The sequence below is a fragment of the Apteryx rowi genome, unplaced genomic scaffold (genome assembly GCF_003343035.1).
Source record: "Apteryx rowi isolate R43461 unplaced genomic scaffold, aptRow1 scaffold_254, whole genome shotgun sequence".
NCBI lineage: Eukaryota > Metazoa > Chordata > Aves > Apterygiformes > Apterygidae > Apteryx > Apteryx rowi.
Window position 1 is genome coordinate 1,095,691 of NW_020448908.1, and position 16,023 is coordinate 1,111,713.

Genomic DNA, 16,023 nt, shown 5'->3' on the forward strand with positions numbered 1-16,023 from the left:
TCACTGTGTCACTGGATAATTGAGGAAATCAAACCTAGACCTTATCGCACACTGGATATGGGGATCTGCTGACTGGGGAGAACCACATGCACTTCCATGGGAATGGAAGTGCTGAGAATTGTTTTCCTGCATAAGTAGGAGATCCTTTGGTTTGAGCTATGTTGAGAGTCCAAGTGGATGGTATTAATTCAGGAGGACTTCTGTCCCAGTAACCAAATTCCCCCCTAAACCAATTTTAGCTGCAGTTCAGTCAGCCTAAAACTTCTGGCCTCAGCACTGAGGCAGTGATTGGATCAACGCACAGAAATGTCTGACTGGGAAAACAGGTCTCTGCTGTGCGCTGCTGGGACCAAAGTGAAGCATGCAAAAGAAAAAGGTGTCTAGTTTTCCCCGGGAGTGCTCTCCGCAGTGCTGGGAGCTGGTTCCTGCYACGAGGAGGTGGAGCTGGAAGAGACAGGACAGGGCTTTCTGCCAGGTGAGGGGAGGATGAAGGCAATAAAAAGCAGCTCTTTGCTGCCTTTGTTGCCAGTAATGGGGACCCATCACAGAGCTAAACCCAGGTGTGCTGCTTTTCGAGTGCTGTTTTTCCCCGAGAGGCAGTTAGCGATAATAATAGTTTGCAGTGAGGAAACAATTCACTGATACTTGCAAAGGCTTCAGCAGAAGGGATGCTTGCTCCCCCACCACTGCTGAAAATGCTGTAAGCAGGGCTCAGATAACATCCCAGCGTCAGGAACAGGAGGCAGACAGAGACCTGATGTTGCTAGAAGCAACTTTGTCCCTGGTGCAAAAGCCGGATGTGGCTGGGAGCCAGCATTTATTGCTTGGCAGCATAAACAAAACAGCTGCTGCTCAAATGGCCCTGAGTGAAACCTCAGCTCCTCTGACTTGCTGAGCAAAGTTGGACTTTGTCCGACCCTCGAGATTAGCCATGGATTTAAAAAAGGGGAAGCAGCTTCCTGCTAAGTAACAGGGATAAAGGTGCTTCCCGCTGGCTTCTCCTCCCAGCTCCATCCTATTCTGTGCCTTTCCCCTTGGCGGCAGATGACGCGTGTGCTCACCTGCCTGCGCTCGTGCGCGTGAGGCGCAGCCAAGGGGGTGCACAGGCAGGCTAGGAGCTGCCCCACGCTCCAGCTCTCGCATGTGGGGTTCCAGGTTCAGTCCGCAGCGCAAGCTGGGGCTCCTCTCCCTGCAGCCTGTTGAATGAGCYGCTAGCTGGGCTCAGCGAGCAATGGAGAGGAGGCGCAGCAAGGGCAGCTATGAGAAGAGGCCCAGCCTGGGGCCGAAAATGGCAGAGGCATCAGAAAACAGGRTGGAAAAGCCATTGTATCTGCTTCAGCCACCACCAAGAGGGCAGCTTTCTTCCTTCCATCTTGCCTGTTCTTGCCTTTACTAGTAGCTGGGAAAGGCTGTGATGTTGATTTCTTTAACTCAGTCCGAAAATGAATAATGGATTGCACCTAAACCATGTTTTCTGTGGCCAGACATTTGATTGCACCTTCAGTGTCTGTTTCTTCTGACCATGCTGGTTCCTCTGTCTTCTAACTCCCCCCTTTAATAGAGCTGTTCTTTCCTAATTGCTGTCCCTATCTTATCACCTGCAGCAGGGCCCGGAGCACACAGCCCTCTAGGAGAGAAGTAGCAGCTTTTTTCTCCGTTCCTTTTGGCAATGAGGAAAACAGCCCTGCTGAGGATGGACCAGGTAAGGGCTGAGAATGGCTTCTGAGAGCCGGGTTTGTGTCTCTTTCAAAGCAGTGAGGCACTATGGCATCTGAGCTTTCCATGAGCCCTGYGTTACAAAGGTATAGGAAGATCTGAGCCCCTCCTCGTGCGGATTAAGGCTTGGACTCTGCAGCAGGGAATGCTCTTYGCTGCTTCTGCTAAACATTATCTTGAATGTGGGCTGGGAGAATTTGCAGCTTAAGCATACAGAACAGGCAAGGCACATGGTAGATTTTATTCAGATTTATTGAAGCAGCTCCAGGCTGATAATAAACACACACAACTGCTGTATAAAAAATATACAGAACCAGCCCATAGGCAAGTAACTGTCAAGTGTTAAGACATTTCAGGCAACTGCCTCTGGTGCTGACTGCATTCCAAGTCACAGATACGCAGACAGCAGCACAGCCCAGAGCCTGCTGCCAGTTAGTTAGGAGCTTCCTTTGTTCTTTCTAGTAAATATAATTCAAAGCAAAATATTAAATGAAGGAACTAAAAAGTATTCCTCTGGCTCCTGCTCTGAGATCACATGAGTTAGGAGAAAACTTGGAAACCTCTTGCCATCTCAAGGGACAGCACAAGCTGCCAGTCCAAGGGGGTCTCTCCAAGCTCTCCCCCCACCCCATTCCAAAGTGGTTCAAAGCCAAAGCTGTGTTGCCTCGAGCCCTTCTGGTGCTGATAAGATCCATGCAAGGGCTAGCGTCCAGACTTGGAAGTTCACGAACTTGCTAGGTAGCAGGGAGGCGCTCCTACTGCCCATGTCTTCTGTCTGGATCCTTGGTGAAGCAAGACACTGGCAAAATCAGATGTGAAACCTGTAGTGCAGAGGAGAGTATTATGAATAGTGTGCCTTAAACCCAAGAATATTCCCCAGGCCTCGAAACTAACAGAGAATTCTGTTATTGTGGATGTACTCCTACTTGTTTCCCTCTGCTTCACTTTGTGTATTGAGTCAGGAATTTTCTATAGGTATTACAGAATGCTTTATTGCATCAAACAAATTCATTTGGGTACTAGATCTCTCGCAAGGGAAAAAGAATAAACCCCCTGGGATCTGTGATTCACTGGCATCTTTTCTGCCAAGAGTCTCTAGAAAGGTTTAATTTCAGTTGCAAACTTTTTAAAAATTAATTGCCGTGTAGCAGAAAAGAAATGGCATGAAGGGGTCCAGAGAGTAATTAAAGTGGAGAAACCCTGTGTTTATATGTAGACAGGGCTCATCTTAAAAATGCAATTACATACCATTCTGGGACTAAATCCCAGCTATAATTCTGTCCTGGCACCAGCTCATAGCCCTCATGTCCCACAAGACAGTGGCTGCTATTTGGGTGCCACTAGCAGATTAACTGTGGCACCAGGAGGAGAAGGCTGTGCTAAAAGCAGCAGCCAGTCCCTCGTGGCACCGCATGGTATCTTCTCTGAGCTCCTGCAGACAGACTGCACGATAATGTCTTGATGGGCTTGACGAGCTTTCTGTACTCAGGACACCCAATCCTACTCACAGATAGCATTCCCCAAAATCTTTGCATAGGCTGAGACTCAGTGGAAGGGCTACGATGTTAGGTTATATGTTCTGTTATTTATACTGATCTTCTCCCGACAGCATTTGAGCACCTAAAGAGACACTTCTCCTGCAGGGTTTTAGATATCAAACTACTAGCCTGGAAGCACATGTCTGGAGCTGATGTTTGCACAGGGCTGTTTGCTAGGACAACTCCGGCGAGGATCCACATACATCTGCCCCTCAGGGTTTAACCCTTGAGCAGCACAGATTTTCAGAGGACAGAGCTCTGGGCTGATACGTAACTATTTACCTGCCAGGTACGTTGACTGCAACGCGGTAGCTCAGGCAGACAGGTACTTCCAGGTGCTGACGAAGGCCGTGGGGATGAGGGAATAAGGCACCGTCGTGACACTGCTCCAGGTCTCAGATGATGGGTCGTAGCAGTCCAGTGTTTTGCAGCGCTGAGCCCCGCAGTAGCCCCCCACCACATACAGTCTGTTGCCTGATGTAACAGCACGGCAGCTGATGCGCTTGGCAGTCACATCCCCAAACTTGGACCACTGGTAGCTGTCACTGTGGAAACGGTAAGCGGAGCTGGCGGAGAACTCCGTGTCCCCCCCGATCACGATGATGTGGCTGCCCACCACGGCRGCAGCCGTGTACCGCCAGGGCTGGGGGCAGCAGGCAGGCACTGTCCAGCGGTTCTGGCAGGGGTCAAAGCACTGCACCTTGGGCAGCTTCTCCTGGTTGGCGCTGGTGACACCGAAAACAAACAGCTTCTTCTTGGCTCCCACCACAGCAGCATTGCTTACGCCTTCTCGGAGAGGGGCCACCAAGGACCATTTGTCCAGCTGCGGGTCATAGTGTTCGACTTGCTTGAGAGAGACGGAGGGAGAGGCCGGGAAGGCACCGCTCACTGCTGTGTGACCCCCGACTACGTAGAGACAGTGGTCCAGTTCAGCGGAGCCGTGGCCAAACCGTGCCACCAGCATTGGAGCAGCTTTTGCCCACTCGTCGTGGAGGGTGTCATAAACCCAGACATCTTTGGAGGCACCATTCTCGGAGCCTTTGCCACCCGTGATGTACACTTTGCACCCGATCGCACAGGCGCTRCACTCTTTGCGAGGGCTCGGGATGTCGGCACGAGGAATGATCTCGCTGGTTTTATGGTCCAGCATATAAATCTTGTCACACATGAACGTCTGGCCCCCGAGCAGCAACAGGGCCTGGCTGACCTTCCGGGGCCGGGCACAGCATCCGGTCACGAGCCCRTCATTCTGCAGGATCTTCATTTTGCATCGCACTGCATCAGCCACAATCTCCTCCCCCAGCTTGTGGCTGGTCACCAGCTTCTCGCAGGCCACTTGCTTCCGCAGGTAGGACTCRGGCAGAAGGGCCAGGCGGACAGAGCGCAGCAGCTCTGGCAGATCTTCATGACGTCGGGGCAAATCGTACTGGATCCAGCCTATAACAGCTTCATATACCAGGGTCTCATCCTCTACCTCCAGCTCTTCGCTTTCCACCAGTTCAAGCAGCTTGTCCTTGGGCAGCCTGAGGAAGTCTTCGGTCTTGCAGAGGGAGGTGAAGTTGGCTAGTGCCATTCTCCAGGAGAGCTCCAGCAGCCTTGCACAGCAGTGGGCATCGGACAGCAGCAGCATGTTCAAGCAGTTGCCAGGGTAGAGGTTCTTCTCCAGGAAGTCAGCCGAAGCATCCCGAATGTCCTGGAATTGCAACATATCTCCGGCCTCCAGCAAGGACTCGGCGTTCTCCTCGTTAATCAGCACCCGGGCCGAGTAGGCATAGTCCAGCAGCAGCTCCAGCACCTCGGGGTGCAGGGAGTCGTGGAAGTTCACTTCTGCGTCTCTGCTCTCCTTCAGGCCCCCGCCGAACATAGCGTCGAAGTAGCGGCTGCAGGAGGCCAGCACGGCGCGGTGGCAGTGGAAGGCCTGGTTGCCCGCCCGCAGCACCACGTCGGTGAAGAGGTGCCGCTTGCGCAGCAGGTTCAGGTGCGTGAGGAGGCTGTCGGCGTGGCCCGGCTTGTGGAAGAGGTGGATGTTCATGGAGCCGGAGCTCGAGCGCGATTTCCGGTTCTCGTGGCTGCTGACGGACATCGTCGCCAGGCTGCTCTGAAAGGCAAAACCGGGGAGTCAGCGCTAAAGTCCCCGCTCTTTCCCCCGGGGGTGCGGAGCGCCGGTCGGCCGGGGGAGGCCTCCGAGCTGCAGCCGGACCGGCGGGTGCAGCGGGACGGCGGCTGCGGCGGAGCCGTGCCGGGAGCCAACGGCGGGGAGCGGACGGTAAGGGGGGCTGCGCGGGGCGGCCCGCAGCGGGGATCGCTGAGCGCGGGACACCGGGCGGTCCCCGATCAGCATCCGCCGGTACCGCCGGGCCCCGAGCGGCACCGGTTGATGTCCGCTGCCGGCTGCTGCCTGCGCCGCCCCTGCGCCTCGGTCCCGCGCCTCCCCGGGGCTTGCCCCGAGGGGTCTCGCTTTGGAGCAGCCCCGCGGCGGGACCCGGACCCGGACCCGGACCCGGCCCCGCTGCCGCCGCGCACTCACCGCTCGCCGTCCCGCTCTGCGGCCGCGCCCCGGCCGCCGCGTGGCCTCCCCGCCGCCGGCCCCGCCCCCCCCNCCGCCGGCCCCGCCCCCCCCGCGTGACGGAGCCGCGGCCGAGCCAATCAGCGGCCGCAGCGCCCTCCGCTCCGCTCTTTGTGAATGAGATCCCGCGGCCGGGGGCGTGCGCATGCGCCGCCGGGCCGCTCCGCAGCCCCTTCCTCGGCGTGGCGCCCCCGGGGGAGTCGCGACACTGCTGTCGCGACAGCGCGGCCAGGGCTGCAGGCCGGTTGCCGAAGCAGGCAGCTTTTCCCAAGCAGGAGCCACCCCTCCCTTCCGCAGCGGCTGGCGAGGCACGGCGGATCTGAGGGCAATAAAGCTCGGCAGCAGCTTTGTTCACTGAGTCACTGGCCATAAAGGGCCATAAAGGCAGGAGCCACGGTTCTGCGCCAGGGTCGCGCCGGCAGCCGTACAAAGCCCCGTGTGCTGGTAAACGGAGGTCACGGCCACACCAAACGGTCCCTGCTCAGCAAATGGTTTCCTGCGTGGGGCAGGACGGCAGCTATGCAAGCACAAGGGCTGATGGCTGTGGCAGAAAAGAGAATCGGCAGGTTGCTGGGCGCTCAGTTGGGCCCTCACAAGAACTCTTGTGCGAAAAACCCAGCAYGTCAGCTGCAGCGAGTGCTGCTGGGGACAGGCTCAGCAGCAGCCACCTCTAGGTGCTTGAACAGTAGGTGTCACTTGGGGCCAAAACTGCTGATTTTAAGACTGCACCATACTTGAAAATTCCCTGTGTTTTACCTGCTGTGATTTAAAAATTCCTTGATAAGAAAGYGCATAACACACTTAAAGTGCACTGTAAACTGCTTTATGTTAAAATTAAAGGTATGGTTTAAAGTTTTACTTCTGCATCAGAGGTTTGCCCAGATTTTTAAAAAATGACAGAACTGGGCCAGACACAACTGCCCATAAGCAGCAGTACCTAGGTCTTCTGCCTGTTTGGAAGACAAGACCTGCACTGTGACTACAGCGAGAACCAGAGTCTTTTCCAGATACTACCTGCCTGTGCTGGCCCTGCCAATCCATGACACCAGCTTCTGGGCAAAGTCATTAAGGTGTTGTGTCCCCTGTGGCAGACTTGGCACTTAGCAGGGTGAAGGTCCAGCCAAGCAGGGAAGCAAGAACAGGGCAAAAGATAAAGAATATCAGGGCCTTGCTGTGTTCTTTGGATAGAGATAGGAGGCTGTTTCCCATGTCCTTGCCAAAATATTTAAAAAAAAATAAGAAGTCAGCCATCCTGGAAAGGTGGTATGTCTGTTACTAAGTTGCACGGAACACAAGCACTGCTCAGGCTAAGCAGAGCTGTTTCAAAAGATGCATCTCTAGSAACATCAATGTAGTCAGGTGCTCTGAATGATCCCGCTAGAAAGAAGTCTGGATAACAGATGGCCTTTGCCTACCCCTAGGGCAGGTTTAGCTAACACAGCACAAATGTCTTTTGTTGCCTGGGAACAGTTTGGAACTYTCCACAGCCAGATAAAGAGCATGCGTCCAGTTATCAGTAGTAACGATCACTCAAGGCCACCTTTGAAACATTAGTCTCATTTTTTATTGGCACAGCTTGGAATATGATTGTAAAACTCATCTCTGCATTTGTTTGATTGGTCCCTTGAAAGGTGATTAATATATTTGCTTCTTTTAAAGAAGTCCGTTGGCTCTGCTGGAGCCTGGTGGAAGAGCTCCACCCCGTGGCCTTCYGCTAAGGCACAGCTAAAGGTTCAGTGCACTTTTGCTTGTTCTGGTGTAACCTAGAAGTCTCAACATCTAATATTTCTCCTCAAGTGAGTAATACTGACTGGAAGGAAGCTTAGCAAGACATTGCTTACAGTTGCTGTTTCTTTCCCATATCACCTATAAAGAGACAGAACTGTCGTGAACAAAATAACCCACCACCCAACAACCTCCCTYGGTCACTTGCTGCTGTTGGCAGTTGGGGCATCTGGTCTGGGCTCAAAGACCAAAATATCCAATAGAGAAATTTCCATGACACAGGTCACCTGCTGGTTTCAGATGAGGCATCAAGTGCTGAGCCTGGAGCTTAAGCTCACAGAATCTCTCTCTCAGAAGTTTTGCATAACAGAACCRTGGCCATATCTTCATCTAACACGTAACTTCATTTTCCCCTATTTTATCAATCCATGAGATTGCTTAATTTTCAGAGGATTTGCCTCAAAGACCTTACTGTGATGAAGACCCATAAGAACAATTTTAACCCTAACCAACCCTCTCTGTAAAAGGGACATCTCGATCCCAGTCTCAATTACAGGGTGCATAGAACTACAATCGACACCTGGAAAAATTAAAACATACCCTGCTTACGCTATGTGCATTTTTTCCATGTAAAAAATGGATTCCTGAAGCTTATTTATGGTTCATACAGCTCCAGAATTTCCCCCTGCAGATGCTTGGTAGATACCAATCAGGGAAGATATGGTCCCAAAGAGACCTACTAACCATGGAGGAAACCATCCAGCCCAAAGAAATCCTGGAGGCAGCCAGTGGATGGCATTGGAGAGATCTGCCAAACTACTAATGATGCTCAAAACTTCAGCCTTCACTTGGGCTCTCATTTTCTTTTGACTTGGAGACGAAGAATTACTGCTGGAAATAAAAACAATACTATTAGTGACAGACCATAGTATAATAATACTTAGTTATTTTGAGTGAGAAATATTTGGATTAAAACAGCTCCACAGAAAGGGAGAGAAATCATACCCCTTGTGCTGCCTCAGCTTTCTTCTTAACTGGAACAAAATTCTCAGGGATCTGAAAACCAGACAACTCRGAGTTATCTCTTCCGTAGCACTGAAGGGAGTTTACTCGGCAGCAGTAGTCTCATCCCTGAGAGGACTGGAACACCTTTCTGCAGCCACAACGGCTCCGTTGTTTCACCCCGATTACAGGCAAGACCGTAGCGCTCGCTCCCCAGCGGCCTGCCCCCGAGCGCGGCCAGGCCAGCCTTACCGAACGACGCCCAGCAGCAGGGAGAGGGCCCAGAGCCCCGTGCTCAGAGYCCACCACTTGGAAGAGCTGGCGCCCACGACGCCGGCGTCGGCGGCCCACGCCACGTGCTCGCAGGGGTAGTACAGCTGGTCGGCCGCGTTGGCGAGCACGGAGAGCCAGCGCACCACGGCGTCCTCGTCCTGCGGGGAGACACACGGGCCGCGCCTGGGTGTCGGCGGTTCGGTCGCGACGCGCCGCAGCGCGGCCGTTGGTGCAGGGACCCTCCCGGCGTGCCCCGCGCCCGCAGCTGTTGGGGGAAGGGGCGACTCCCGGCGTGCCCCGCGCCCGCAGCTGTTGGGGGAAGGGGCGACTCCCGGCGTGCCCCGCGCCCGTTGCCGCAGGGGCGCGTTCCCGGCGTGCCGTGCGCCCGCGGCCCTTGGCGACGCCGCTCACCTTGGGCCCCAGCCCGTAGCCGCGGCTGTAGTTGAGCATGGCGAAGTCGTCGAAGAGGCGCAGCACGGTGCGGCAGTGGCTCAGCTGGGCCGACACGGCCAGCAGGCTCCCGGGCAGCCCCGCCGGCGCGGCCCGCACCCCGGCCAGCGCCCCCCCGGCCAGCTGGCAGCCATAGCCCAGCGCGCGGACCTGGGGAGGCAGAGCGCGGTGAGAGCGCGGCCGCGCCGCGCCCCGCCGCCGCCGCCTCCGCTTCCGCCACTCACCACCCGGTCGCGACCGCGGTAGGACTCCAGCACGGCTACTAGGCCGCCGAGCGCATCCGCCGCCATAGCAACGCTTCCGGGCGGTGTCGCGACGCGGCCGGGGGCGGGGCCTGGCGCGGGGGCCGCCGGGAGGGTGGAGGAGCCGCGCCGTCTCCATGGCGGCGGCGGCGGCCTAGGCCCGGCACCGCCTGGGGGCGGCGCCACTTTCGCTGCCGTGTCGCGGCCGTGACCTCGGCGATATTTTGTTTTCCCAGTTTCTTTCTTTGGATATTCTGCGCTCTCTTTTTGCAGCCGAATGAATCAATCTGGTGCTTATAAAATACACTAGCGGGAGCCGCTCCTGGCCCGGCCTGCAGACCCGCCTCGGCGCCCCCGCCCTTACCCCGGGCCGTGTCCCCCTTCTGCRGCGGTGCGGTTCCCACCTTACTGCAGCCCGGTGGTAGCTTGCTTTGCTGTTTCACYGCACTAAGCACATTCAGGAGTATGAAAATGCTAAAAGAGCGGCTGCCTCGAGATTGCAGCTTCAAYGGCGTTAGTATTTCTTTACGATTGCGCTGTGTATTCCCACCGTTGAAGGGGATGGATGGTGCTGTTACCACACTTCTTATCAAGCGCCGTTTAAGGGTGAATGGAGTCCACCAGCAAAAGTAACAGCATGATTTTGGGGAGAACCAAGATGCAGTTAAAGGGCAGCACGTTCCCGTGTTGAATTCTGTCCTGAAAGGGATTTGATCTGTGCAAGTACAAACCAGGCAGGTGGGAAGACAGAGCTGACAGAAGCTGTTGGCTTCCCTGGAGCCCGTCTCCTGCCCTCCCTGTGCTGGGGATCAGCGCTTGCCTCTGGGCCGTGCTGGGGTGCAGTGTGAAATGCAGCAGGGCCAATTGCTCAGACCTTGACGTGGAGCCAGATGAAGCTGCTGGGATTCCCTGAGCTCCGTGCCCACAACAGCAATGCCCGGTGCTCTGGGCTGCTCTGGGCCTCGGTGATTCACTGTGGCACTGCAGCAAGCTGGGGGAGGAGGCAGCCCAGATGCTTCGGGCTGGAGCTGGAAGGGGCTGGTGCAGCATCAGGGTCTGTATCYAGTCAAACGAGACTGTCACCTCAAAGCCAGGCAGCATAGCTGTGCTCAGCCCAGTGCCCGCTGCTGCCAGCTSTCACAGGGGTTGCTAATCTCGGGCACTTGCACCTCCCCGAGTGACATTCCTCTTACCAGCCGCCTCGGTGCCTGTGCCAGCCGTAGGCGTTCACTGCCATCGTGTGGCAACATTTAACATATTCAGGTGACACAAATGATTTCTGGGACATGAACCAGTGGCTTGAGTCTTTTTCACTTGCTGCATTTGCTTTTTGCAGTCGCGTTGCATTTGTGTGGGAGAGGATTTGAATCAAAAGCGGCGCATGTGCAACCTCAGGAAGGTGTGCAGTTGGAGCTGGCCGTGGCAGGCATGAAGCAAATCCCCGGCGTGGCCTCCTGGTTCCGATGGCTGGTACTCCGCAGCCAAGAGAGGTCCCTCCATGCGGTGTGTCTCTGCTTTTAGCCCCCAGCAGAAACCYGAAGGGTGAACTCCCAAGTGAGSTGCGTCCTGGGGACTCTGAAGGTAYTCCCTGTGCTGGGGACTGCCAATAAATGCTGTTACTTAACTGTTCCTGTGTCCTGCTCTTAGCCAGTTGTGTCCATCTGTGTGTTACTCTAGGGAACATTTATTTCGGGAGTGGAATGAGAACACAACAGTGTGTTGAGACAGCAAGAATAAACACTRGGAGATTAGACCAAAGACAGGGGTGACAGGTCCCTGTGTCAGGACTGCAAGACCCACTGAGTGCTTCTAGGCGGGCCACGGGGCAAGGGGAAACGCAGAGAGAGCGAGAGACGGAAAGCAGAGAGAGAGACGCTCTCAGGGCTACGTGTGGGCTGGAATCTCCCGATTATCTGCCTGGGGTTTGGTGTCGAGGGCTGAGACCAAAGGTCAGCGAACAGCAGGGCAGAGAGGTAGCGCTCCCCRGCTTATGATGAGTGGGCCGTTTTCCTGGCGGTGAGCAGTGTATTTTTGTTGGGCTGATAACTCTCATGGATTTCCTGAGTGCTGAGTTTGCACTGCTTGGCTTGTAGGTAGTTTCAAGAGGGACGAGCGCGGGACGGTCGGCTCCCTCCCTCGGGAGGCTGAGTGAGCAGGGGCAAGTGCTGCCTTGTCACAGCTGCAACCTCACAAGCTCTTCTCAGGCTTTTGATGCAAACTGGCTTGGTTCACGTGTGCTGTGAACCAGCAGCAGAGCGCTGGAGCACRCGTTACTAAGTCCAACTGCTGCAGTTTGTGTGCGAGCAGTCGCTGGGTGCCTGAATCCCTGTGCTTTGCTCTGGGATTTAGCTCTGCAGTCGGTGTCCTGTGTCTCTGGGGAAGGGGCCAGCCTCTGCTCCGCACGCGCTTCAAAGCAGTTGTGTGCTCAAGTCTTGCAAATTCACACAGGCGCATCCGTATCTTACACCGATGCATTGCAGACACCTAGACTGCGTCATCTGGTGTGGTAAGAGGGACTTGCCTCTGCTGCAAATCTGCCGCACGGCTTCTAGTGACCCYGAGGTGGCGTTGCCACCTGCGCCGCAGCACAAGCAGCTGCTGTTCACTGGGGATGAATGGTGAACATCAGCCTTCTGGTGGCACCAGCTGGCTGGGGAGCTGCTGCGGGGAGGAACCTGTGGTTATTCGCTTTGTTTTTCATGCGGACTTGGACTTTGGTGCAATTTCAAACACAGAAACGAAAACTGTCTTTTGGAGTAATGGGCTTTGCTTTTGAAACCCTTCTCCAAGCACTTTCAGCAGCGCCCCAGCAAAGCCTGAAACAGGCAGGCCAAGCACAACCTTCCTTTGATTCCTGCAGCTCCGCAAACTCTGCTGGTGTGGCTGGCCGCGTGCGGCACCCCACCCTGCCGACGGAGCCACAGGCACGTACCCCTCACATCCGCTCTTTCTGTGATTCAGAGATAAGGCGAAGTGGCGTTATTTTTCGTGCAGATTAAAAACACGTCGCTCACTTCCGCATCCCCCTTCTCGGCACGGCGTCAGCCTCCCRCGTGAGGTCACGGCCGGAGCGTCACCGCAGAGCAGGGCCTCAGTCCACCCCGGCTGGGCCAGTTCGCCCCAGCAGGGATAAATTAGGGGGTCTCGGCGCAGCCTTTGCTCTTTTTTCTCTTCTCTAGCGGGGGCTACGCAGCCGCCCTGCCCCTCTCCAGCCCCGGAGCAGCCGCCGGCGGTGCCGGGGAGAAGGCGGGCGGCGGCAATGCTGCCCCTGGGGCGGGTGCGGAGCCTGGCGCTGGAGCTGGAGGACGGGCGAGCGCGGAGCACCTACGGCAGCGGGGAGCTGCTGCGGGGCCGGGTGCGGCTGGAGCTGCGCGGCGCCCTGCGCCTGCGGGCGCTGGAGGTGTGCGCTCGCGGCCGCGCCGCCGTGCACTGGCTGGAGAGCCGCAGCGTGGGGCTCAACACCGTCTACTGCCACTACGCCGCCTGCCAGACCTTCCTGCACCGCCGCTGCCGCCTCATCCCCGGTAAGGCTGGGGGCACGGGGTGGCTCTCCGCTCCGGGGACGTCGGGTTGAGACCCCCTTGGGCTGCGAGCGTCCCATCCAGGAGAGGGTCCTGCCCTCTGCAAGCTGGATCGTCCCTCTTGGACACCCTCGCAGGGGGTTTCTGCGCCGCCGGGCTGCCAGAGGCTGCCTGCCTCTCCGCCGGGCCTGGCGAGCACGAGAGCGTTGTGGCTTTTGCTCTGTTTGCGCTTCCCCGCGCAAACAGAAGTGTCTGTTCTCGAGTGTGGAAGGAGCACTTAGCAGTTCAGCAAATATTTGATTCCAGTTTCCCGACGCCGGCACCATATGCCTCGCTGGCATACTGCGCGGATCTGCTGCGTGAGGATGAGCCGCTCGAATCCTTCCCGTGCAGCCGGGTGAAACGACCCGGAGCCGAGGGACGGCGACGTCCCAGCACCTCTGTGCATGTCTTTTAGCCTCTCCTCCCTCCCAGTGATGTTCCTGCAGTCGTGGCTCTGTGGCTTTTTTCCCCCTCCTCCCTGCTTCCGATGGCCCTGTCCCTGCCTCCCCGCGGGGCGCCCAGGCTGGAGGTGGTYGGTGCTGCTGCAGGTCCTGGAGATGCCAAGGGTGCTTAACGGTGCCAGCGGCCAAGCGTGACTCGGAGCGTGGTGCCAGCACGAGCTGGGGAGCGTAGCGGTCACGGGAGGAGAGCGGAGTGACGGAAGGGGGGATAAGCCGCCAGCYGCCGGGAGCGTGTTTGGGTTTCGCTGCTGGGGCTTGTACGTTATCCAAGCCCCTGGGGCCGCCCGGAGSAAGGTGCTGAGCCAAGGTCCRCGGGAACYRCACSAGGGGGTGCWGAGCCTCGCCGGCCCCCGCGCCCRCGCGGYGCGGAGCTGGGATGTGCGCRCGGCTTCCGGCCCTTCCCTGCGGCRCGGAGAGAGTTTAGCGGGGCTCCYGGGGGAGCCGAGAGCCTGGCCAGACCCTGCGGGCTCCGGTTTTGTCGCCTCTGTCCAGGCACCGATTCCTTTTCTGCTTTGMGAGAGGGACGCAGGTGCGTGATCATGGGAGCACAAGGCTGCRGGCTGCGGAGAAGTGCTGGTCCGCAGCCCAAATCCCTTCCGTGGGATCCCACCGGGTCCCGTCCGTCCCGCTGCCGCCAACCGCGGCGTAAGGACGTTCCCGGTGGCGGCTAGCGAGGGGCTGGTGAAAACGCGCTGTCGCCTGCAGGCCCTTGCGGCTGCTCCCGGCTTGCGGCTTCGTGGCGAGCGCAGCCGCGTACACGGGGTGCCGAAAACCGGGAGTTTTGCCATGGCAACGAGGCAGCGTGGAGGAGGGAAGCCAGGCAGAGAAAAGAGCCGTCCAGGCGGCTCCCGCCGAGCTGGGTTTATCTGCGGCTCCCGGCAGGGTGCTGAGCGCTGGCCCAGGGCGCCGCGAGGGGCGGAAGAAGGATGTGCCGGCGGAGCTGCAGGGCTGCGCGGTGCGCGTTGTCCGAACGCCTCGGATGGGGAGCGGGGAGAGAGGAAAAAAAGGGTTTAACAGGCGAAGGCAGGGAGAGGAGCCCCCGGATTCTGCATAAGGGGTGCAAGAAATCCCCAGGAACCGTAAACGCTTTTGGTGCGAGATCCTGCCTGTCTGAGGATCCCACGGCACTTCCCAGAGGGGAAGGTCAGAGGCTCCAGTAAGAAGGAAACATCTAGAGGTCATTTTTTTTATGGAAACATCCGGGAAAGTTATAACACGTCAGCTAAAAGCATGTCAGGACTCTTTTCTGTTGTCGAGCRGCCCGCGATGAGCGTCGCTTAATCTCCGTACGTACGCGGCACCTACGAATCCGCCAGGGACCGGGGAGCCGACTCCGCGCGCCTGGAGCGCGGGTCTCGCCCACCGGCGCAGGGAAGCAGAGCCCCTCCGGAGCCGGACGGGGTGTCTGGGATGGGGTGTCCGGGATGGGGTGTTCCCTCCTGCTGGGACCGCCCGGAGCCAGGCCGGACTCTAGGTGGGGCTGACGAGTTGGAGCTGCTCCCTGCGCGGCGCCCGCTCCGCGTTTATCGTGTTTCRGAGGAGCTTTGGGTGCCGGCGACCCCTGCGTCGTGCCCCGGCCTCGGGCTCGGAGAGGTCCAGGCCCGAGGGACTCGCTCCGGCCGCCCCCTCGCAGCCGCCCCGGCGGGGAATCCCCGCGTCCTCGCGCGCGGGGCCTGCGCCTCCCGGGCGGCCGCAATTCTCCGCTGCGTTTCGGAGCGGCACCGCTCGGCCCCCGGCACGAGCCGCTGCCGAGCCAGCGCTCGCCTGGTTAAAAAGCTTGGGGAAGGCGCCTTGCTGGCTGCGCAATCGCCAGGCTGAATGGACACCAGTACTCGATTTCTTAGAAATAAGTGAAGCGATGTCCCAGACCCGTTCCCCTTCCAGCGCCAGCTGGCCAGGCCGCGCCGTGCGGSGAGCCCGGATCCGGTCGCAGCCCGCTCCGGCCCCTGGGAATGGTGCTTGGGAAAGGAAAACGCGTGTCCGCCTGTAGCACAGCGCTCTACTGGCCTGCAGGAACGGGAACGCCGGGGCTGCTAACGTGAGGTTTGCRTGTTGACTGGGGGGAGAAATCCCCCCGCCGCCCCAGCCGATCCCGCTGCCGGAGCTGGCTGTCAGGGCAGCTGCAAGCGGGGACTGACTACGGGAAAGGTGACGGACCATCGGAGCAGGGATGGGCTGTTGGACTGGGGTTAAACTGTCACAGCGGGGAGGGACTATAGAAGCCTGGGCAGACTACAGGATTGGGGACAAACTATGGGAGTGGGGACAGAGGATAGGAGCAGCAATGGACCGTCAGGGCATGGATGGGCTATCGGAGCATGGATGGGCTATAGAATTGGGGACAGACTATAGGAATGGGCATGGACTATTAGAGCATGGGCAGACTATAGGATTGGGGATGGACTATAGGAGTGAGGATAGACTATATGAGCAGGGATGGACCATCAGAGCATGGATGGCCTATTGGAGCGGGCACAGACTATAGGA

General features: G+C 57.7%; 3 protein-coding genes across 6 annotated transcripts in view; 1 reads left to right on the plus strand and 2 right to left on the minus strand.

The window, feature by feature from the left end:
• Positions 1-1,950: 1,950 nt before the first annotated feature.
• LOC112966753 (ectoderm-neural cortex protein 1-like) lies at positions 1,951-8,379 on the minus strand. The gene is made up of 3 exons (XM_026067163.1): positions 8,290-8,379; positions 3,537-5,352; positions 1,951-2,537 (listed from the first exon to the last, which is right to left on the minus strand). Exons 1-2 carry the CDS (start codon positions 8,302-8,304, stop codon positions 3,568-3,570), a joined length of 1,800 nt encoding a protein of 599 aa, XP_025922948.1. The 5' UTR covers positions 8,305-8,379; the 3' UTR covers positions 1,951-2,537; positions 3,537-3,567.
• PEX11G (peroxisomal biogenesis factor 11 gamma) lies at positions 5,264-9,595 on the minus strand. Of its 4 annotated transcripts, none has more exons than XM_026067168.1 (6): positions 9,495-9,595; positions 9,232-9,420; positions 8,800-8,978; positions 8,551-8,601; positions 8,290-8,436; positions 5,264-5,352 (listed from the first exon to the last, which is right to left on the minus strand). In XM_026067168.1, coding segments are annotated over exons 1-6 (633 nt in total). In that variant the 5' UTR covers positions 9,561-9,595; the 3' UTR covers positions 5,264-5,351. The 4 variants fall into 4 exon arrangements, with proteins under 4 accessions (XP_025922953.1, XP_025922952.1, XP_025922951.1 ...); XM_026067167.1 differs by lacking the exon at positions 5,264-5,352 and adding an exon at positions 7,362-7,686; XM_026067166.1 differs by lacking the exon at positions 5,264-5,352 and having other exon boundaries at positions 7,362-8,433.
• A 2,931-nt stretch (positions 9,596-12,526) lies between these two features.
• ARRDC2 (arrestin domain containing 2) overlaps positions 12,527-16,023 on the plus strand; it is an 8,429-nt gene continuing 4,932 nt past the window's right edge. Inside the window, exon 1 of the mRNA XM_026067125.1 lies at positions 12,527-13,036. Within this exon, the coding sequence (XP_025922910.1) occupies positions 12,772-13,036 (265 nt within the window). The 5' untranslated portion in view covers positions 12,527-12,771. The remainder of the gene's footprint in view (positions 13,037-16,023) is intronic.